The 23,462-nt window shown below is 42.4% G+C and overlaps 1 protein-coding gene across 3 annotated transcripts in view; it reads left to right on the forward strand.

Annotated features, from left to right (window-relative positions):
• Positions 1 to 21,148, forward strand: part of si:ch211-256e16.3 (kelch-like protein 20) — a 44,722-nt gene extending 23,574 nt beyond the window's left edge. For 2 of the 3 annotated variants that reach the window (XM_060901752.1, XM_060901754.1), the window contains 7 exons: positions 5,020 to 5,206; positions 5,308 to 5,454; positions 10,864 to 10,992; positions 11,083 to 11,259; positions 11,342 to 11,488; positions 13,583 to 13,748; positions 20,175 to 21,148. In XM_060901752.1, the coding sequence (XP_060757735.1) occupies positions 5,020 to 5,206; positions 5,308 to 5,454; positions 10,864 to 10,992; positions 11,083 to 11,259; positions 11,342 to 11,488; positions 13,583 to 13,748; positions 20,175 to 20,346 (1,125 nt within the window). In that variant the 3' untranslated portion in view covers positions 20,347 to 21,148. Of the gene's footprint in view, positions 1 to 5,019; positions 5,207 to 5,307; positions 5,455 to 10,863; positions 11,260 to 11,341; positions 11,489 to 13,582; positions 13,749 to 20,174 lie in introns of all 3 variants that reach the window. The other variant, XM_060901751.1, reaches the window with a different exon arrangement.
• Positions 21,149 to 23,462: the final 2,314 nt, after the last annotated feature.

A 23,462-nucleotide genomic window follows, 5' to 3' on the forward strand; every position in this document is an offset into this window, starting at 1 on the left:
TAAGAGAGCACTTTTCAGATAAAAAAAAAAAAAGAAAACATAATGAAGGCTACTGGGTTTTGGTGCAAAATGAAGACGCGAGTGTGACAAACACTACGTTCAGACTGCAACCTGAAACGACCCATATCCGATTTGTTGTGAAATCCGATTTTTTTGTTATGCCGTTCACATTACCAATTATATGAGACTTGTATGCGATCTCCAATATGAACGGAAAACGACCCAAAAGTGTCCCGCATGCACAAATTGACACGTAATAAGCACATCTACGTAATATGTAAACAAAAAAAAGCGCACTCTTCAAGTTTCCACCAAAGAGGCGGGATTAGCCAATGCAGAATAGTGACGTTTGTCTCTTGTTGATGACGTGTAGGTCGCATGAATGTGACCTGTCCGGTCAGACTGCAGTCGCATGTGAAAATAACGGATGTGCATCGGAATTAGGACCACATATCCAAGCGGCCTGGGTCGCATGTGAAAAAAATCGGATCTGTGTCGTTCAGATTGTCGATAACAAATCGGATACAGGTCGCATATGGGCAAAAAAATCGGATATGGGTTGTTTCAGGGTGCAGTCTGAACGTAGTCTAAGGCTACGTTCACACTGCAGGCTGAAGTGACTCAAATCCGGTCTTTTCGCCCATATGTGACCTGTATCCGATCTTTTATTGACAATATGAACGACACAGATCCGATTTTTTCAAATCCGACCCAGGCCGTTTGGATATGTGGTCCTAATTCCGATTCCTATCCGCTCTTTTCATATGCGACTTCAGTCTGAACCGCCAGGTCGCATTCATCCGACTTACACGTCATCAACAAGCCACAAGTCACTATTCTGCGCTGAAGTAGGCGGCGGGTCTCTCAAAAAAAGTTACAACAACTATGGCGCATAATCACGGGCGCAGATAGAGGGGGGGACGGGTGGGATTCGTCCCACCCAGATTTAAATTCACCTCATTCGGTCCCCCCCCACTTATAGGGAGGAAAAAACGTCTATGCTGTCTTTCTTTGCATAAGGCAAACCTCACGGAAAAATCAAAAGACTAATTACCATTCGGTTTATTGAGGTGCACGGCAGTGTATACATAGTTGCAACAACTCACATAAAACAAAACAAAGACTGATATTCGGTTGGTTGAGCTGCGCAGACTGCACAGGTTGCGAGCTCGAGCTTGGTTGCTATGGTAACCCACAACAAGTTTGACAGGCATATCGGGGTTGGGGTTGGTTTGCTGGCAGCTTTGTCCCCCCCAGTTTTTTCCCCCCCCCAGTTCAAAAAACGTATCTGCGCCCCTGCGCATGACATCAATGCGAGGGACGCTTCGGGCTGTGAAGGTTCTGAATCTTCTCAATGGAAGGACGCAGAGGTTAGGGAGCTGATTTCCATTTGGGGGGATGCAGCTATTCAAGCTAGATTGGATGGGTCATACCGCAACCGGGCGGTTTTACTTCCGTAAACACTGGCCATGCTCACTGCGTGTGACGTCGTCATATCCTGCAATGCGCATGCGGAACACTTTTAGGTCGCTTTTCGTTCATACTGAGGATCACATACAAGTCGCATATATTTGTTAATGTGAACGACCTCACAAAAAAATCGGATTTCACAAAAAAATCGGAATTGAGCATTAAGCCTTGCAGTGTGAACGTAGCGCAAGTGTCCAGAAGAGCTGTGGCTGGTTGTGTGAGATGCTCAGTAAAGCCTACAGCTCATTTCCTTATCAAACTGCACTCACTGTACCTCAGACTACTAATATATAAACTTAATGAAATGTTTCAATATTTATTATTTTTAAGCCATTTTTAGTCTACAGCATTTCTTTACATGCGCCTAAGACTTTTGCACAGTACTGTGTGTAGGTGTATATTACTGATCTCTTTCTAATAGTTTTTGCTTCTATATTCACTTACATAATAAAATAATAGTTTCAATTTATATAGTGCCTTTCTCAAAACCCAAGGTCACTTTACAATTATGGGGGGAAGTCCACCAATAGAGGTCAGGATGTCATTCCAATGATGTAGGCAGATTCTACCGTAACTGGATCCATTAACCCCTTGCCCACAAAATAAGAAATTTTTCTTGCCCTTTTTTCAGTGAGGTAATATTTTCAAGATTGAAAATATGGTATTTGGTCTTCTGAAACAGCACGTCATTTAAAAATACACTGAGTATATCAATAAAAGATTTTTAAAGAATAAAGTTCTATTTCTTTGACATGTCTGACAGATGGTGCGTTCATGTGCTATGGGAATTATGGTAAATACCAAACGCCGACATGGAAAGCACACATGAACTCCCCCTCTTGTGGTATTTTCCACTGGGCAACTCGTAGAAAATTTTGATACACGAGTTGCCGAGATGAGATGAACTTTAACCTTTTCAACATGGCGGCGAGCAGTACAAGACTAGCTTATGAACCAAGAAAGAAGTGGTTTTCACCTACGGAAAGCTGACTCTCACCTTTTAAACGAGTAATGTTATGTATATTATATTATAATATGTATATTATAGCCTAATACAAAATATTCTGTGGCTGTCCAAAGAACGCCAACAATGATCTAGATACTGGCTACTCTCATTGTGGCTACAGCCAAATTTCCAAAAACTGCGTGGCATTCAATGTGTTAAGAAAATCTCTACTTGTCATGATGAGGAAATATTCAGCATTATTTACCTTTTGACTTTTGATAACTCATATTCCTGCTGATGAACAAGGCAATCTATAATTGTTTTAGCCAAATAACAGGCCTGATTCTGAATCTGGTCCACCATCTTTAATTTGTCAACAACAACAAAAGCATGTGAACACAACACACTGGTAAATACCACTTCCCAACTGGAAAATATCATCTTCCCATAGCACATGAACGCAGCAAGACATAACTCCCATTTTAAAAATCCCTTTCATTATCCCTGTTGCTATCGTCAGTGAATTTCTGTCAGATGACCTGACGATAGACTCAGCCGTTATGGATCTTTGGTAGTTATCGTGTGGAAGCAGGCTTTATCATTTTTGGGTGTCAACAGATAGAGTTGAAATAGATTAACAGCGAAAAAACTATTTCGTTCACGAGAGAAGCCCACAGTTATTTTTAAAAAATGCTATCATCAGTCTGTCAGTCTAACGCACCTGACGATAGCAAAATTCAAGCCCTCACCACGCACATGCTGACTGACGCAAAGAGGAAATTCTACTGCGCGTGATTTTTGTGACAGCAGACATTTACTTCCGGGCAAGACTTGGAGTTCTGACAGCTAGATTTCATCAAATAAATCAAGGTAAGATTTTCAGTCAGCTATCCTGACGGTAGAAATTTTTGATGATAGAAACATTGAGAATATATTTGTGCATTCATATTTAAATTTTTCTGGAGGAAAACTATCGTAAGTTGAGAGAAATCAGAGCCACTTGCGACCCTTTCAGCCGACAGGCCATTTCAATGTGTTATTTCCCCGTGAAAGTGACACAGTCGTGTCTATCGTCACTGTTCTGACAATTATTGTTGATTTATTTCAGTTTTGAAAATACATTTTATCTTTTTTATTTCAATATTTTATTATTTGGTTCTAGTGATGAGGTATTTAATATTATTACTAAATGTGTCAGATTAATAATGTAAGAAACCGTTTTGTTGCTATTGTCATCTAGAGTGTCTGTCAGAATATGATGGTAGACGTTAGTTTGTCGGTCAGATTTTGATGATAGAAACCGATGTGTTTCTATTGTCATTTAGCATGTCTGTCATGTCAGGCTTTTATTAATTAGTTACCAGGACTACTGTCCTAAAATTTACTGTCAATGTCCAAGACCCCAAATGCTACTAGAAAAACTTAATAGAATGATCAAAATAATCAATTCAGCAATTTAAGGAGATGGGACTTAACTGGCCTCTGTTATGGTAGAATCTGCCTGTAGCAGCCACAGTCCCACCAAAAGGCGCACGAAAACGAGTCCCACACCGCCGGCACAGCCGCCGCTGGGCGACATCACTCGGAACACCACGCCAAGCACTGCTGCACAGAGCGCTAGACAACCACAATGTTAAAATGAGCAACAAGCTCGGTGCAGTCCATCGCTAGGAGCACAGGCATCACCCACGGGGAACCGACGCCCAAAACCAGGTCCGGAGCTACACCACAACCGGCGGACAAAAACAAAACATCAAACTACACACGCACAAAAAAAGGAGAGAAAATAAAATCAAAAGGTCTGGTGAGAAGCGGTAGTCAGAATGCACACGACGTACTCTCAACCGGAAACGGGTCAAGAGACATAGAAAAGGTCGTAGAGACTTGAATGGTGGAGTCTGTACACAAATGGATTAAAGTTCTTTAATTATTTATATGGTAATGTTTTCTGTAAGGACATATTTATTTAGCATTTTGGAAGGAGTCTCCAGTGTCAGGGCTTTGTAGCTAATTTCTCTGAGTCAGAGAGTTCCGGACAGAGGACTTTGCACTTTCTTGAATCTCTGTAACATGAAGAGCTGTTATTTTTTTTTTTTTTTAATTTTTTTGTCTTTTTAACTTGACGAGAGGCTGGTGAGAGAACGACTGTTTATTGTTGCTATAATAGAAGTGATCGTAAGAACGAACATGTTTCAGGGATGTGCCACAGCATTACATGTAACTATAAACAGGTGAAACTGTGTGATATTTTGTACTTTAAAAAAATTTTAATTAAAATAATCAGCTTGTAAGATGCCCTGTTAAAATACCAGATTGCTGCTTGTGACTTTTGTCAAGGCATTTGATTGATTGATTGATTGATTGATTGATTGATTGATTGATTGATTGATTGATTGATTGATTGATTGATTGATTGATACTTTCTTTGATTCAAGATTCATGCTGTCACTTTGGGCATCGTAAAATTTTTATAAAACTATTTTACAAGTGCTTTTGATGGTCAGGAATGAGAATTAGGGGAAGTATGTTGCATCTGAACTGAGTTTTGGTGATGCAGAGAATGTAGAATTATAATATCGTGTGTGTGTGTGTGCTTTTGAAAGGTACTTGAACACATTCGGTTGCCTCTGATCAGCCCCTATTATATCCATGACGTGATTGAGTCTTTGGATGTAGTGAAGGAGTCTCGGAAGTGCCAGGAACTGATCTCTGAAGCCAAGGACTACCTGCTGCTTCAGGACCGCAGAGGAGAACTCTACAGCCCCAGAACTCGACCTCGCAGGGCCATGGGTATAACAAGCACACCCTCCCGCACTAATGCATGACCCAGTGGCATTCGCTCTATTGGTATTAATTTGCAGCTATTCGACACCTTTTTATCTCCGTGACAGGCACAGCTGAGGTTATAGTGACAGTAGGAGGGGAGGATGATAAGGTCGTGCTCAGGAGCGTGGAGAGCTTTGACCCCATGTCCAGCCAGTGGAAAAGCCTGGCTTGCCTTCCCTTTGCTGTGAGTAAGCACGGATTGGTGGTGTCAGGTGAGTGCCTAGTTATGGGCTTCTTAGTCTGTTCGTTTATTTCTGGTCACTGTGTAGCTTTTCAGTAGCCTGGCAAGCCAGACTAAATGTGAATATTTAGTCTGGCCTCGATCCGTAGACATTTCCGAAGGGCGTGGGAGGAACAACCCGCTGTCTTTCAAACTGTCTCTGTGCGTATAGGCCAACGCTCTGACCAATCAGCGCAACAGTGACTGTGACGTAGTCAGAGCGACAGAAAGCAGTGGGGGAGGCCTTGAAATAAATAATTTTTCAAAATGCGTATTAATTAATAAACAGGTTCTAGATATTAAGAAGTTTGGAGATAATGACCACAAGTTTGGAGTCTGTACCACATACACTCATTTTTTTTTTCCAAGTGTTTTTCAAGGGTTTGCTTAAACTGTTTTTGAGAGTTTTTATTTAGTGGTGTTTGGTGAAATAATTTCCCTTAAATTTAAAATAACGGGAAAATAAGAAACAATCAAAAGTAATGTTTCAAAGCTGTTTATTAATTCTTCGTACTGCACAAACTAGCCCCATCCTTTTGGCTACGAGCGGAGCCAGCTGGTAGATCAGACTTTTGCCATAGCCGGTCGGCAAAACAGCAAAAACATCCTTCTTGAAAAGGAATGAGCGGAGAGCCTCTTCTTGCTCATGTTTCAACGAAAACTCCAAGTCTAATTCTTCTAAAACTGATTCCAAAGCAGAGTCAAACGAGTGCTGTTCACTAGCCGTAGCCATCTTTCCTGTTGTGCTTTCTCCAGCGTCGCGCAGCCTTGTCGTCACTCCTGCAAAAGCCCGCCCAAAGAATCCAAACAAAAACCTTGCGTTGTGATTGGCGGGCACGATTTGATGCCCGGGATGTTTTTGTTTATATGGTGCGAGGCTAGACCCACTCGCTAGGCAAAAATATTTTTGGCCGCTAGGCGGGTGGGTCTAGTTTACTAGGCTAGCTTTTCAGTCTTCACTCTTCAGCTTTCTTGTACATCCATGACCAGTTATCGTTCCTTTAGCAGGAGGATTCTTTAATAACCTCACAGTTTTATTCAAATTAGCTTCCGATTCTGGGTATGATGATCCAGCCATCTGTCCATTTTGGCATATCGCTACGGTGACGTGGCCACTCTGATGGCTTCAGCCATCAAAGTGTCTAGGGAACATTACAGTCGTGGTTTCCCATTGCCTTCTACTGGATTATTATAGAGGTTTTCTCCTCTCAACCATTCACACTCTCATTCGGGTGTGATGATAAACCTATAAAATGATTCTTTGTATATCTTTTTGTTTTTTTTGTAATAAATATATACAGTACTGTGCAAAAGGGGCGGCACGGTGGTGTAGTGGTTAGCGCTGTCGCCTCACAGCAAGAAGGTCCGGGTTCGAGCCCCATGGCCGGCGAGGGCCTTTCTGTGCGGAGTTTGCATGTTCTCCCCGTGTCCGCGTGGGTTTCCTCCGGGTGCTCCGGTTTCCCCCACAGTCCAAAGACATGCAGGTTAGGTTAACTGGTGACTCTAAATTGACCGTAGGTGTGAATGTGAGTGTGAATGGTTGTCTGTGTCTATGTGTCAGCCCTGTGATGACCTGGCGACTTGTCCAGGGTGTACCCCGCCTTTCGCCCGTAGTCAGCTGGGATAGGCTCCAGCTTGCCTGCGACCCTGTAGAACAGGATAAAGCAGCTAGAGATAATGAGATGAGATGAGACATTAATTCCAGCTTTAGCCATTCAAGGACATCGATAAGGATGGAAACAGAAAGTTCAAGTGATTTTGTCCATACTGCTCTTCTGGGATTTTCTTTTGCGGACCAGTACTTATTCCAGTTGGGAACAATAACAAAATTGAACAAAACTGGGGAGCGCGCCACCTCAGACAATAAAAACATCACATAAAAAAGCGAGCAGGTTCACACGATTCACAAGTACAGTCAAATGAAATCAGATCTGATTGGTTTTACAGACGGAGTCCATTTGGTCCAGATCTTATAAAATTTTTCTTTTTCAACTTGGAGGGAAAAAGATATCTTCTCCATAACGTAAATCTCATAGACAATTTCAGTCCATTCATCAGTGGTGGGTGGTTCTACTTTTAACCATTTCCTCGTGACGGATTTCGTACTGGCTGCCAATAGCGAGTGCAGTTTTATGCGGAAATGAGCTGTAGGTTTTACTGAGCATCTTGCAGAACCAGCCACAGTTCTTCTGGACACTTTGTCACACTCGCTTCTTCATTTTGCACCAAAACCCAGTCACTTTCATTATGTTTCCTTTCGTAATCTGAAAAGTGCTCTCTTATGTAATATGCTACTCAGAAACAAACTTTATTTATTTATTACTGTCGCATTTAATTTTGTGCTGGAAAACGAACGTTTGGAAATCTAACATATTTTTGTACTGACTCGATAATGTAGAAGTCATAAAATAGAAATCTATAACAAAGTTTGTATGGGGGGGGGGGAATAGGGTGCCTAATGCCACTTTTCCACTACAAACGCGGCTGAGTCGGGCTGAGCCGTGCCGTGCTGAGTTGAGCTGAGCGGGGCTGTTGGAGTTGCATTTCGACTACAACCGCGCTGAACCGTGCTGGCTGGAAGTGGGTGGACACATTGGGTGGAGTTAGCAAAAGTGGGTGGACGTCAGGTGATGTCGTTAAGCAGCGCAAACAGTGACAGCAGTGATCTTTTAAGTGGTAGTCTCACAACCCGAATAGTAAACAATAAACATGGAGGACATGGAGTCGTTAGTGTTGCTGGTCTTGGTGCTGTGGCTTGTTGTCACCGACAACGCCAACAGATACTGGCAAGAGCGTATAGATGAGGCGAGGCACATAAGGCTTCAGAAATTCTCGTAATTCGTAATTCTTCTCCTTCCGGGTTTACGGTGTTTACAGATCCCAGCGTGCTCGCGGGGCGTGTGTGGGCATGTGAGGACACTCCTCCTCACCAATCAGTGCACAGGGGAGTGTCTCCTCACGCCCCCAGCCTCACTCGGCTCGCTTTGGCTCGCTTCAGCCCCACTCCAAAACGGTGCGAGTTTTAGGGGCTAAGCAGGGCTGAAGCGAGCCGAGTCGTGCTGGTTTTTGGTAGTCGAAACGCGAGCCGTGTCGGGCTGAAGTGAGCTGAAGCGAGCTGAAAAAGGGTAGTGGAAAAGGGCCATAAGACTTTTGTACAGTACTGTATTTAACATACCTTTTATAAATCTGCCTTGGAGTCAGGGACCCCTTAATTGTAAAATGTACAGTTTTGTAAACACAATATACACATTAGTCTCCTTATTTAAATGTGTGCAAAATAAAATTGGTTATTTATTGGAGCAGTAGATTTTGAAAAAACTTCACTTGCAAAGTCCCTGTGAGCCTGTTCTCACTGGAGCCTCCGATACCTGTTCTTGAATGACAGGACTGGAACACAGTGTGATCATCTGCTGTTGTAACATTTACATTCCTGAGATGCTTTTCTGCTCAACACGGTTGTAAAGGGTGGTTATTATTATTTATCCCCCACCACGAAGTGCGCAAGGGGATCTCGGAATGGAGTCCGTCCATCCGTTTCAATCTGGACAAGTTTTCTCAAAAACTACATAAAGCCTAGGTCACAACCAGACGTACAATTTTTTGGCCGTGCGATTTTTGGCGTTTACCAAATCGCTGCGTTTTTTTTTTGTTCGTGGAGAAAGACGCACGTTGGCCGCAAGTTTGTCTTGCAACCTGAAAAAAACGTAAGCGCCCGTAGAGTTTGTTTGACATGACAAAGAACGTCTGTGGCCAGTCTACGGCTCGAAAATCAGCACGTCATACGCGCGCCCTCCGTGCGTTTCTTGTGTTTTTTGCACGTAGACCGGCTGTAGGAGCATGTACAGCCGGTTGTAACCGAGGTATAAGCTACATCAGTGAAACATTGCGTGCTCATATTACTATTCATGATCCAAGTTGAGTTCGAAAATCATTTACGCGAAATGATTATTTTCAGAGTTATGTCCCTTGATTTTTGTTATTGGACTTTGTACAAGTGGACTCAATCTGGACAAGTTTTCTCAGAAGCTACGTCAATGAAACTTTGCGTGCTCATACGACTGAAAAAAAGCTGGGTAGCGTTTGATGAAGGTGTCCTAGCACTTGTATCATAAGTCAATATTAAAGCAATGGACTTATAAGGGCGTAAGTGTTAAGAGGTCTTCATAAAATGCTCGTGGTGGGGGATAGTGATGACCACGTCTTCTTGTTTGAGTTACCATAGCCTGCCTGTCAGCTCGAACCAATCTAGCTGCAGAACTGCTGCTTCGTGGATGTTTTCTGATGCGTGTAAAGTAGTTTCTGAAATACTCACCCAGCCCCTCAGGCACCAACAACCATGCTACTGAGATCACGTTTTTCCCCATTCCGGTGGTTTATCTCTTGACCTGATCTGCGTAATTGTATGCATTGCACTGCTGACATGTAACTGGTCAGTTGAGTAATTGCACGAATTAAAGTATCCGGTAAGTGTAAATGGTCAAATAAAATCTGCATCAGGAATTTTCTAAGTCACAAATGTGATGCATGTTAGACTTGCTTATTTTTCTCATCACATCCCAATGTTAGATTCAAGATAAGATAAGATAATGCAGTTATCTTTGATTACAGCTCACTCTTGCCCCTTTTCCACCAAAGCAGTTCCAGGGCTGGTTCGGGGCCAGTGCTTAGTTTGGAACCGGGTTTTCTGTTTCCACTGACAAAGAACTGGCTCTGGGCCAGAAAAACCGGTTCCAGGGTAGCACCAGCTCTTTGCTGGGCTAGAGGAAAGAACTGCTTACGTCAGCGGGGGGGGCGGAGTTGTTAAGACCAACAACAATAGCAAGACTGCGAGAGGGCGCCATTTTTTTTTTTTTTTTTTAAAGATATTTTTTGGGCTTTTTGCACCTTTATTGGATAGGACAGTGTAGAGACAGGAAATGAGCGGGAGAGAGAGAGACGGGGAGGGATCGGGAAATGACCTCGGGCCGGAATCGAACCCGGGTCGCCCGGATTTATGGTATGGCGCCTTATCCACCTGAGCCACGACGCCCCCGAGGGCGCCATTTTTAAATAAGCGACGAGATATCATGGATGCAGTAAAGCAGCAGTCATCCGTTGTTGTTGTTGCTGCTGCTGCTTCTTCTTCTTCTCTGTGTTGTTGTTGCTTCGATGTTCGTGCCAAGATTTATGCAAATGCAGCGACGTAACTGACCTATACAGTGACGTAATGACGTAGCTACGGAAAAGCAAACTGGTTCTCAGCTGGTTCGCAAGTTGAACGAGTTGTGAACCAGCACCAGCACTGGGCCCGAACCAGCCCTGGAACTGATTTGGTGGAAAAGGGGTATCAGAGCTATGTTTCACTTTGATTTTATACGTACTATGGGTTGTCTTGACTCTGTCCTGTGTGTGTGTGGAGCAGGTTCCATGCTTTATCTGGCTGGTGGTGAATTCCCAGATGGCTCGGCCAGCAGAGAGATGTGGCGCTACGACCCCTGCTTCGACTCGTGGTTAGAGATGGCTCCCATGAATGTAGCTAGATCAGAACTAGGTGAGCATGAGGATGCACAAACATTCATATTATTTGGCATCCAGCAGTCAGTTTATTTGACTGGACTCCAACTGTTCTGGGTCCTCGCAGGTCTGGTGATGCTCGATGGATACGTGTTTGCAGTGGGAGGCTGGGAGGGCCGCTCTCGCCTCGACTCAGTTGAGTGCTACAATCCGCACACTAATACATGGCAGTTCATGGAGTCGGTTAAAATGGCTGTCACAAGTCCTGCTGTGGTTGCACTGGATGGACTGCTTTACGTCACAGGTAGCGTTCACGTGACTATGGATTAGTCATTGGGGGGGGGGAATATTTCAGCTCTGATGCGAAGCTCTGGTCCTACCCTTAGGTGGTGCAGTTCTTGAAGACGGAGACGGAACCGACCTCGCACAGGTCTACAACCCTAAAACACGTGTGTGGACAGAAGTGGCTCCAATGCAGATCGCCCGCTCAGGGTCTGCAGCCTGCACTCTGAAGGGCAAAATCTATGTTATAGGTAAAAATGGACATATTTTAAAAAAATATTATTTATATATTGTGTGGCCAAAAATTTGTGGACACCTGACCATCATACTCGTAACACCCCGTTCCAGATTTAGTCCCCCTTTTACTGTTATAATAACCTCCACTCTTCTGGCAAGGCTTTCCACTTGATTTTGGAATATAGATGTGGAGATTTGTTCATTCAGCCACAAAAGCATTAATGAGCATATCTTCCTGGACCTTGCTTTGTGAACTGGGGGCAGTGTCGTTCTTGGCTTCATGTTTGGACTTGACCGCTTAGTTCCAGCAAAGGGGAATCGTCATGCTACAGTATCAAGAGACGTTCCATACAACTGCGTGCTTCCAACTTCATGACAAAAGTTGCCTCACATACAGTGGGGCAAAAAAGTATTTAGTTAGCCACCAATTGTGCAAGTTCTCCCACTTAAAAAGATGAGAGAGGCCTGTAATTTTCATCATAGGTACACTTCAACTATGAGAGACAGAATGGGGGGAAAGAATCCAGGAAATCACATTGTAGGATTTTTAATGAATTAATTGGTAAATTCCTCGGTAAAATAAGTATTTGGTCACCTACAAACAAGCAAGATTTCTGGCTCTCACAGACCTGTAACTTCTTCTTTAAGAGGCTCCTCTGACCTCCACTCGTTCCCTGTATTAATGGCACCTGTTTGAACTCGTTATCAGTATAAAAGACACCTGTCCACAACCTCAAACAGTCACACTCCAAACTCCACTATGACCAAGACCAAAGAGCTGTCAAAGGACTCCAGAAACAAAATTGTAGACCTGCACCAGGCTGGGAAGACTGAATCTGCAATAGGTAAGCAGCTTGGTGTGAAGAAATCAACTGTGGGAGCAATTATTAGAAAATGGAAGACATACAAGACCACTGATAATCTCCCTCGATCTGGGGCTCCATGCAAGATCTCACCCCGTGGGGTCAAAATGATCACAAGAACGGTGAGCAAAAATCCCAGAACCACACGGGGGGACCTAGTGAATGACCTGCAGAGAGCTGGGACCAAAGTAACAAAGGCTACCATCAGTAACACACTACGCCACCAGGGACTCAAATCCTGCAGTGCCAGACGTGTCCCCCTGCTTAAGCCAGTACATGTCCAGGCCCGTCTGAAGTTTTCTAGAGAGCATTTGGATGATCCAGAAGAGGATTGGGAGAATGTCATATGGTCAGATGAAACCAAAATAGAACTTTTTGGTAAAAACTCAACTTGTCGTGTTTGGAGGAGAAAGAATGCTGAGTTGCATCCAAAGAACACCATACCTACTGTGAAGCATGGGGGTGGAAACATGCTTTGGGGCTGTTTTTCTGCAAAGGGACCAGGACGACTGATCCGTGTAAAGGAAAGAATGAATGGGGCCATGTATCGTGAGATTTTGAGTGAAAACCTCCTTCCATCAGCAAGGGCATTGAAGATGAAACGTGGCTGGGTCTTTCAGCATGACAATGATCCCAAACACACCGCCCGGGCAACGAAGGAGTGGCTTCGTAAGAAGCATTTCAAGGTCCTGGAGTGGCCTAGCCAGTCTCCAGATCTCAACCCCACAGAAAATCTTTGGAGGGAGTTGAAAGTCTGTGTTGCCCAGCGACAGCCCCAAAACATCACTGCTCTAGAGGAGATCAGCATGGAGGAATGGGCCAAAATACCAGCAACAGTGTGTGAAAACCTTGTGAAGACTTCAGAAAACGTTTGACCTCGGTCATTGCCAACAAAGGGTATATAACAAAGTATTGAGATGAACTTTTGTTATTGACCAAATACTTATTTTCCACCATAATTTGCAAATAAATTCTTTAAAAATCAGACAATGTGATTTTCTGGATTTTTTTTTTCTCATTCTGTCTCTCATAGTTGAGGTATACCTATGATGTAAATTACAGGCCTCTCTCATCTTTTTAAGTGGGAGAACTTGCACGATTGGTGACTGACTAAATACTTTTTTGCCCCACTGTATGGTGTGATGGTCAGGTGTCCACAGACCTTTGGCTGTATAGTGTACCATGAGCTTGGCAAAGATTGTATATTATATTATGTACTATTAGAATTGTTTGTTCTTTGCTCAGGTGGGTGGCACGCCTCTACAGAGAACACGGATAAAGTCGAATGCTATGACCCAAAGAACAACAAGTGGACTATGTGTGCACCAATGAAGGAGCGACGTTATCGGCCCGGAGTGGCAGTTGTGGATGGGAAGATCTATGTGTTGGGAGGAGAGGAAGGCTGGGACAGGTCAGACATGGTGCAAGATAGCATCCCAAAATAAATGTCCAGTAGTCACGCATGTTCTCTTTGCCACTGTCATTTTACAACCCCAGTTTCATAAATTTGGGACACTGTAAAACATAAATAAAAACAGAATATGACGATTTGCAAATCTTAGAAAACCTATATTTAATAGAAAATAGTACAAAGACAACATATCAAATGTTGAAACTGAGAAATTTTGTTTTTTGAAAAATATATGCTCATTTTGAATTTGATGTCAGCAACACGTTTCAAAAAAGTTAGGGCGGGGCATGTTTACCACTGTGTTGCATCATCTCTACTTTTTAACAACCAGGGATGAGTTTTCCGCTTTTTCTGAGTAAAAATCGATCTTTTTATATTATGCCAAATCTGCTGAGATTTTTTTTTCATTTATTGAGGGGGGTTGGGGTATGTTCCTTCGTGATACGCAAGCGTAATTCATTCCTACGACGATGTTACATGTTTACATTTTCGCCATCTTTAGTCTCGCTAAGTCTCGTGGTAGAATACGTGTTATCTACAATGTAATTGGCCAAAACATCGCTGGCGAGAGCATGATAGCCAATCATAACAGTTCTTACAGAGGTACCCACATCCATTCTATTTTATCGAAACTTGCACATATTCATCGTCGCTGCTCTTCAAAAATGTTTCTCTTTCGTATCGGCTTTTTTTTAAGTTTATCCCATAAACTTAGCATTCGTTTGATTTAATACATTGAACATGTATATGATAGATCTGAATTAATGCTGACAGTTTTGAAAACTTAAATATTTCAAAAGACTTTTTGAAGAAATCATATACAACTAATGAGGACATGGGGAGAAAAGGTCAGTCACCCTAAGAAATTTTATTTAATATATGAACATTTTGATAATTAATAGAACTTAAGTTTAATGTGAATTTAGTTTGTCATTTTTGTTGATCATGAATTATAACCGTACCCTTGAATGTAGAATGTGATTTTTATTTTGAATTCAAACAATACTCCTATTGATTTGAAACATATTTTCATGTAAATATATAAGAAAGACAACAGATTTTTTTTATCTACTACAGCTCAGATTGCAGGAAAAGTGGTTTGTAAGGCCTAATTTTTAAAAAATTTCCTGGGGGTTTGTGCTGCATAATGCACCAAATATTTTAAATGGGAGACAGGTCTGGACTGTAGGCAGGCCAGTTTAGCACCCAAACTCTTATTTATTTATTTGTCTTTTTTTTTTTTTAAATTAATTAATTATTTATTTATTTTTATGCCTCCGCCACCGTAAGGTACAGGAGGCATTGTTTTCGGGTTGTCCGTCTGTCCGTGCGTGCGTCCGTCCGTCCCGAAACCTTGTGAACACAATACCTCAAAGGCTAATTAAAGGAATTTCACCAAACTTTCACCATTTGTGCACTTTGGGACAAACATGAAATGATTTAGATTTTGAAATCAACAGGTCTAAGGTCAAGGTCACTGTGAGGTCAAATGTCTGTCCGAAAACCTTGTGAACACAATATCTCCAAGGCAAATGAAAGGAATTTCACCAAACTTTCACCATTTGTGCATTTGGGGACAAACATGAACTGATTAGATTTTGAGGTTAAAAGGTCACAGGTCAAGATTACTGTGAGGTCAAATGTCCATCCCCAAATCACAACTTAATAAGGCGTGTAGTCTACCAGGCGGAGACATCCCCATCGAGGCCGTTGGCGTCGAGTTCTATCTAGTTAAATTTATTAACACTACAGAGCTCTGCAGTTTTAATGTGCAGAAAGTGGTTAATATGTGCAGAACCCCCTCCCCATCTTTACTTCTGAGAGACTCGGCCTCTCAGGGATGCTCTTTTTTTTATAACCAATCGTGTTACTGACCTGTTGCCAATTAACCAAATTAGGGGTTTTTTGAGCATTACACAGCTTTTTCAGTCTTTTGTTGCCCCATCCCAATTTTTCTGAAACGTGTTACTGACATCAAATTCAAAATGCGCATGTTTTTCAAAAACCCAATAAAAATTTCTCAATTTCAACATTTTGATATGTTGTCTTTGTACTATTTTCAGTGAAATATAGGGTTTCCATGATTTGCAAATCGTCATTCTGTTTTTATTTGTTTTACAGTGTTCCAAATTTATGGAATTGGGGTTGTATTATGTGTAGTCAGTATATAGTGCTCGGTGTACCACATGCCCTATAACTAACAGATTTGGAACTGGAATCTACATGTATACAGATGGATGACAACGAAAAATCTGTGGCTCTGCAGGCATAGTGCTGGTATTCCTTTTAGAGCGATGGTGTTCATCCTTCCAGTACAGTTCCAGAGACGTGTAGAACCTGAACCAATGCCAAGGCACATTTGAAACTGTTCTGTTGGCTCATGGTGGCTGAATACCTTACTGAACCACTTTGTGTGTGGGTGGGCTTTTTTTCCCCCCCCCCGTCTTATTTTTCACCCATTTATATGCGTAATTTAAAAAGGACTCCCTGAGAGTATAATTAAGGAAAGGGCAGAGCCGACTAGAAAAATGCTTCTATTTTGTATTCCTTTCTAATTTAATACAACAATTTTCATTGCAAATTATATTATTGACAATAACTGAAGTAGAATCTGTGAAATAATGACATGAATTTCAGTTTCTTTCTATTTGGTATGCCTGCCGTGTACTTTATTAGGGACACTTGCACGTTCATGCAGCTGTCTAATCATTCAGTCATGTTACAGCAGTGCAATGGGGGGGAAAATTATGCAGATACAGGTTAAGAGTTCAGTTAATGTTCAACTGAACATCAAATATTAGAACAAAGAAAACGCGTGATCTCTGTGCCTTTAACCGTGGCATGGTCGTTGCTACCAGAGGGACTGTTGAGCAGTTCCAGCGTTATGGACGTGACCCTGGCAACAAATGACCCAGTGCATGTTTTATTGTCTCCCAGTATTTAAACAGGTGTTGCATATTTTAAGGCTGTACCATACTGGAGAAGTGATAGAACAAGAACAATTCCCATAGTACATCTCGGGCATGCCAGAAAATGCCAAGAAAAGATGCGTTATGGATGTGACAGAAAAAGTATCACTTTTCTTGGGTGACTGTACATTTTTATCAAACTCTGTGAAATTGTAAACCTAATGTCGAAATGGAGATATCCATTTGATAGAGGGGTCCAAGTAGCCTAGTAAACTAGACCCACCCGCCTAGCGGCCAAAAATATTTTTGCCTACGAGTGGGTCTAGCCTCGCACCATATCAACAAAACACCCCGGGCATCAAATCGTGCCCGCCAATCACAACGCAAGGTTTTTGTTTGGATTCTTTGGGCGGGCTTTTGCAGGAGTGACGACAAAGCTGCGCGACGCTGGAGAAAGCACAACAGGAAAGATGGCTACGGCTAGTGAACAGCATGCGTTTGACTCCGCTTTGGAATCAGTTTTAGAAGAATTAGACTTGGAGTTTTCGTTGAAACATGAGCAGGAAGAGGCTCTCCGCTCATTCCTTTTCAAGAAGGACGTTTTCGCTGTTTTGCCGACCGGCTATGGCAAAAGTCTGATCTACCAGCTGGCTCCGCTCGTAGCCAAAAGGATGGGGCTAGTTTGTGCAGTACGAAATATTAATCAACAGCTTTGAAACATTACTTTTTGATTGTTTCTTATTTTCCCGTTATTTTAAATTTAAGGGAAATTATTTCACCAAACACCACTAAATAAAAGCTCTCAAAAACAGTTTAAGCAAACCCTTGAAAAACACTTGGAAAAAAAAGAGTGTATGTGGTACAGACTCCAAACTTGTGGTCATTATCTCCAAACTTCTTAATATCTAGAACCTGTTTATTAATCAATACGCGTTTTGAAAAATTATTTATTTCAAGGCCTCCCCCACTGCTTTCTGTCGCTCTGACTACGTCACAGTCACTGTTGCGCTGATTGGTCAGAGCGTTGGCCTATACGCACAGAGACAGTTTGAAAGACAGCGGGTTGTTCCTCCCACCCCCGTCGGAAATGTCTATGACCGAGACCAGACTAAATATTCACATTTAGTCTGGCTTGCCAGGCTCGGGTCCAAGGTGAATATTAAAAAATCTTTGTTTAAAATATTTTGTATTTCATGCAGAGTTTCGGAAGGAAAAGTCAGCGTTATGGATGTGACAAAATTCCGTTATGGATGTGACGCGTCTGAAGTAGACATGGCATATGTTTAGAAAATCAGCAATTTAACCACCATAACCCTTTGAAAAACTCTCTAAATATCAGCTAAAACTATCAAAGTTCTTAAATAATATTTAGGATGGCTATTGTTTTGTGGATTTTAGCATACATTTCTGTGGCTTGTGGCAATAATATAGAATTGTACATGATCAAAGTTGATTTTAGCTTGGGTTTTACATTATAAGAAAGAAAGACTGACACTGACATATTAGGTTGGTACCAACATTCAAAAAAGTGCTTATTTAAGGAGTTAAAGGCATTTTTGAGACAAAGTCGGCAAACAGTCTTATTTTGTCAATTTGGGTGTGCCGAATTCAAATCTGCAATATGCCGAGCTCTATCTGACCTCTGTTGACCTCTAGAGGTCATTGAACTTTGGGCCTGTAAACGTCTCAGCTGAACCCAGTTTCTCAGCTTTCTAAGGAATGAAATGTACTAAAATGATTAATGAAGTTAGCAAATGGCCTTGTTTGTTAAATGTTTGGGTGCTGAATTCATTTTTCATTTGTAAAACGACATATGACCTCTGATAACCTCAAGGTCATTAAACCTGGCCTATAGGCCTATGCATTTAACGGCATTTGTAAACTGACTTTACTCCCCCAAAAAGAATATGAACAGACAAAAAACAAATAGAAAGGAACAAATACAACATTAAATGCCAGTCCATGTACATGTGACTTACTTTTCACAATGAGAATGCCTAGGCGATCACCTTACATAACATTGCATTACATTTAGCGGTTATTGTTTATACAAAGCTACTGAAAAAAGGACAGATTCAGCAGCATACAAAATGTGGGGGTATACAGGGTATACAGGTTCATCAGGGTTAGTATATATGAGAGTTTTTTTCTTTGTTGTTTGCTTTCTGTAAAGGCTTTACCCCGTTTAAAACAAAACAAAGAAAAAAACTCATATATACTAACCCTGATTAGCCTGTATACCCTGTATGCCCCCACATTTTGTATGCTGCTGAATCTGTCCTTTTTTCAGTAGCTTTGTATGAACAATAACCGCTAAATGTAATGCAATGTTATGTAAGGTGATCGCTGAGGCATTCTCATTGTGAAAAGTAAGTCACATGTACATGGACTGGCATTTAATGTTGTATTTGTTCCTTTCCATTTGTTTTTTGTCTGTTCATATTCTTTTTGGGGGAGTAAAGTCAGTTTAAAAATGCCGTTAAATGCATAGGCCTATAGGCCAAGTTTAATGACCTTGAGGTTATCAGAGGTCATATGTCGTTTTACAAATGAAAAATGAATTCAGCACCCAAACATTTAACAAACAAGGCCATTTGCTAACTTCATTAATCATTTTAGTACATTTCATTCCTTAGAAAGCTGAGAAACTGGGTTCAGCTGAGACGTTTACAGGCCCAAAGTTCAATGACCTCTTGAGGTCAACAGAGGTCAGATAGAGCTCGGCATATTGCAGATTTGAATTCGGCACACCCAAATTGACAAAATAAGACTGTTTGTTTGTTTGCTGACTTTGTCTCAAAAATGCCTTTGGGTGTCACAATTCTGGATTTTGGTACCAGTCTATATTAGGTTGGTTACAAATTGGTTCAACTTATTCACATCTGTAAAATACAGGCCTCGGTGAGATCTCTGGGAGTGGTTTTGATGTATTATCTCATCTCATTACCTCTAGCCGCTTTATCCTGTTCTACAGGGTCGCAGGCAAGCTGGAGCCTATCCCAGCTGACTACGGGCGAAAGGCGGGGTACACCCTGGACAAGTCGCCAGGTCATCACAGGGCTGACACATAGACACAGACAACCATTCACACTCACATTCACACCTACGGTCAATTTAGAGTCACCAGTTAACCTAACCTGCATGTCTTTGGACTGTGGGGGAAACCGGAGCACCCGGAGGAAACCCACGCGGACACGGGGAGAACATGCAAACTCCACACAGAAAGGCCCTCGCCGGCCACAGGGCTCGAACCCGGACCTTCTTGCTGTGAGGCGACAGCGCTAACCACTACACCACCGTGCCGCCCCCGGTTTTGATGTATTATATGTTGCTTTATTTTTGCATGGTGAGGTTGACATTTACATGGAATTGCCCTGTTCCTAATAAAGTGAGTGTGTGTTCCTGCCACCATGGACAACTGGAATCACTTTTATTTATTTATTTATTTATGCATGATTTGGTAGAGGTAGAACTCCCTACAACCCCCTAAACTGTATGAATCCTCTTTATTCCTCAGGTACCATGACACAATTGAGCGGTACTGTGACGAGACTGACAGCTGGGAAATTGTAGGCGAGATGCCAACAAGTCGTAGCTGGCTAAGCTGCGTCTCTCTGCAGATGAGGAAAGAATCTCACGCTGCTGTTCACCCCGGCAACGCTGCAGAGACGGAGTTTCCTGTGGATTGATGGCGTCTGGATAACGATGTGCATTAAGCCTCACCCTCTGTGTGCCTGCCACACCCAGCAAACACGGGCTGCGTGTGTGTCTGAGAGAGAAGGCCACGAAAGAAGACTGCTGTTGAAGTGTTGGTGGGACGTAGTTTTCAGTTTGCAAAGGACACGCTAGCGAACTGACGGGTCTCATGAAACGACTCGTGTGCCAATATTGTGGAGTCCATTCGTTGCTGTGGATGGATGATTATCATGTCTAGCACAGTCTCGTGTACATCATTTCCCTGAATGTGTGAAAACATGTATACAGGGTGCCCTGTGAGCTCTGAGCACCTCATGATGGTCAAATAGTGATGTGTTTTGTTCCCCTCCCCCGCCCAAATCCTCTTAACCGTCACTATTATGAATATTTTGGTGGTTTTTCGTATTTATTAGGTTTGTGTGTTTAGACATTGTATAGAAATGGGTTATCTGTGTTATTTAGCAACCACTCTGGTACAGCAGAGATGGTACAACAGATTTTCTATCTGTTAAGTGATAGACAATATCACACAGCTATTTTATATACCTATACAGTAGACATATTAGATAAGTAATGTAATGTAAAAACCACTAAAAAATTGCACAAATTTGTCATTAAGACTTTCCACTGTTCTAATTGAATGCGTTAAGACACTATGGGGCCATATTCACAAAAAATGAAACTCCTAAATTGCTGATTAAGGAGAAATGCATGTAAATGGGTGCCAGTCCTACTTTTTTTCAGTCTAAATTTAATGTATATGGTGTTGTAGCATTAAAGTGACCGTCCAGAAGATTCTTGTGTCGCTCAACGCAAAACACACACTTGTATCACTGCATTAACATTATGACGGGAGTAGAAGAAGAAGAAACCTTTGTCACATGCACACTTCAAGCACAGTGAAATTCATCCTCTGCATTTAACCCATCTGAAGCAGTGAACACACGCACTAGGGTTATGACTGTGAAAGTGTTTTCAAAATTTCTACTTTCCTGATGTTGCATTTGGTGAACTTTTACTCATGTATTACTTTTTTGAAATTATTTTTATTGGGTCGTGCAAAAACCTCCCGCACCCAACATCACCTCACTTTTGATAAATACATGTATATTAAATAAATAAATCTCATATTATCTCTAGCTGCTTTATCCTGTTCTACAGCGTCGCAGGCAAGCTGGAGCCTATCCCAGCTGACTACGGGCGAAAGGCGGGGTACACCCTGGACAAGTCGCCAGGTCATCACAGGGCTGACACATAGACACACACAACCATTCACACTCACATTCACACCTACGCTCAATTTAGAGTCACCAGTTAACCTAACCTGCATGTCTTTGGACTGTGGGGGAAACCGGAGCACCCGGAGGAAACCCACGCGGACACGGGGAGAACATGCAAACTCCACACAGAAAGGCCCTCGCCGGCCACGGGGCTCGAACCCGGACCTTCTTGCTGTGAGGCGACAGCGCTAACCACTACACCACCGTGCCGCCCCGTAATAATAATTATAATTATTATTACAACAATTGTTAAGCAGTTTGTTATATAAAAGTACTTTACGCATCTTTCAATGAATTTATTTTATAATCATGATTTATTTATTTAATATACATGTATTTATCAAAAGTGAGGTGATGCTGGGTGCGGGAGGTTTTTGCACAACCCAATAAAAAGAACTTCAAAAAAGTAATATATGAGTAAAAGTTCACCAAATGCAACATCAGGAAAGTAGAAATTTTGAAAACACTTTCACAGTCATAACCCTAACAAGCACACACCCAGAGCAGTGGGGAGCCACACTAGAGCGCCCGGGGAGCAGTCAGGGGTCAGGTACCTTGCTCAAGGGCACTTCAGGCCAAGGCCGCCCCACGTTAACCTAACTTTGGACTGTGGGGGAAACCGGAGCACCCAGAGGAAACCCACACAGACCATGCAAACTCCACACAGAAAGGCCCCTGCCGGCCGCTGGATTCGAACCCAGAACCTTCTTGCTGTGAGGCGACCGTGCTAACCACTACACCACCGTGCCGCCCAAAGCTTATGAAGATATTCCCTGCTCTACTGCAATTCTACTTCTAATGAGACGACTGCTTCTATGAAGTATTAGAGTATTCATAGAAGCAGTCGTCTCATTCGAAGTGGAAATGCAGAAGAGCAGGGGATATCTTCATAAGCTGTGAGATGTTATTCACCTGCATGCCAGTTTTGGTGTGTACACTATAACCAGGGTGCAAACTCATTTCGCAAGTCATCCATCACCTGACTGCAGTGTGTTATAAATCAGGCAGTTCCCCATTTCCTAGCATCAAGTCAGTTTTAAAATGATGGTTAACCCTGGATGGTGCAAGAAAGAGCGGTGCCTCGTCGCAGGAGTGAGTGTGGTTTCATTTGGAGTTCAGGTTACTGTGTTTACAGAGGTATGTGTGTTCTCCTCCTGACATTTTGGGTTTCCTCCAGGTTCTTCAGTTTCCTCTGATCTCCCAAAAACAAGCTTGCGCTGAGGTGTGAACATGTGCTTAAGGATCCCATCCAAACTGTTTCTCAGCATCTTGCCTAGTGGGCCAGGGACAGGCGAAAGAACCAACCAACCATAGGGACTGTGAAGTGGTATGATAGTGGTGCTAGGCATGGTAGTACTAGCATCTACCAGTATTATTAGGCTTTTTACGGAGATAAATTTCAGATCTCTTGTGACCCTGACCACCATAAAACAGTTACATATTGACCTGCAGATTATCTCTAAGCACAGCACTTTTGTCTTGAGTGGGTTCCAAGAGCAGAAGTCCTTGTCAAGTGCTAATGCACAGGGAATGAGAAGAAAACAAGTGTCTTTCCAGAGGGCATAGAAGCATCAGATCTGGTCTGGAAGGATGTAAACGTGGTGCAGGCAACTGGTGTGAACAGCTGGTGGAGGTAGTGTGATGATGTGGGGAATGTTTTCCAAGGGCATTTGAGACTCCCTGATACTCTTCTAGACACCATGATGCAGCTTACAGTACATGCCTTCATGGCTACCGTTTGTATTTGACATTGTATCGCTGCTGGTGATGTAGCATCACAACATATCACCAAATGGTTCCAGGAACACGACAGTGAGTCTTCACAGCAC

The sequence above is a fragment of the Neoarius graeffei genome, chromosome 20 (assembly GCF_027579695.1).
Source record: "Neoarius graeffei isolate fNeoGra1 chromosome 20, fNeoGra1.pri, whole genome shotgun sequence".
Lineage (NCBI taxonomy): Eukaryota > Metazoa > Chordata > Actinopteri > Siluriformes > Ariidae > Neoarius > Neoarius graeffei.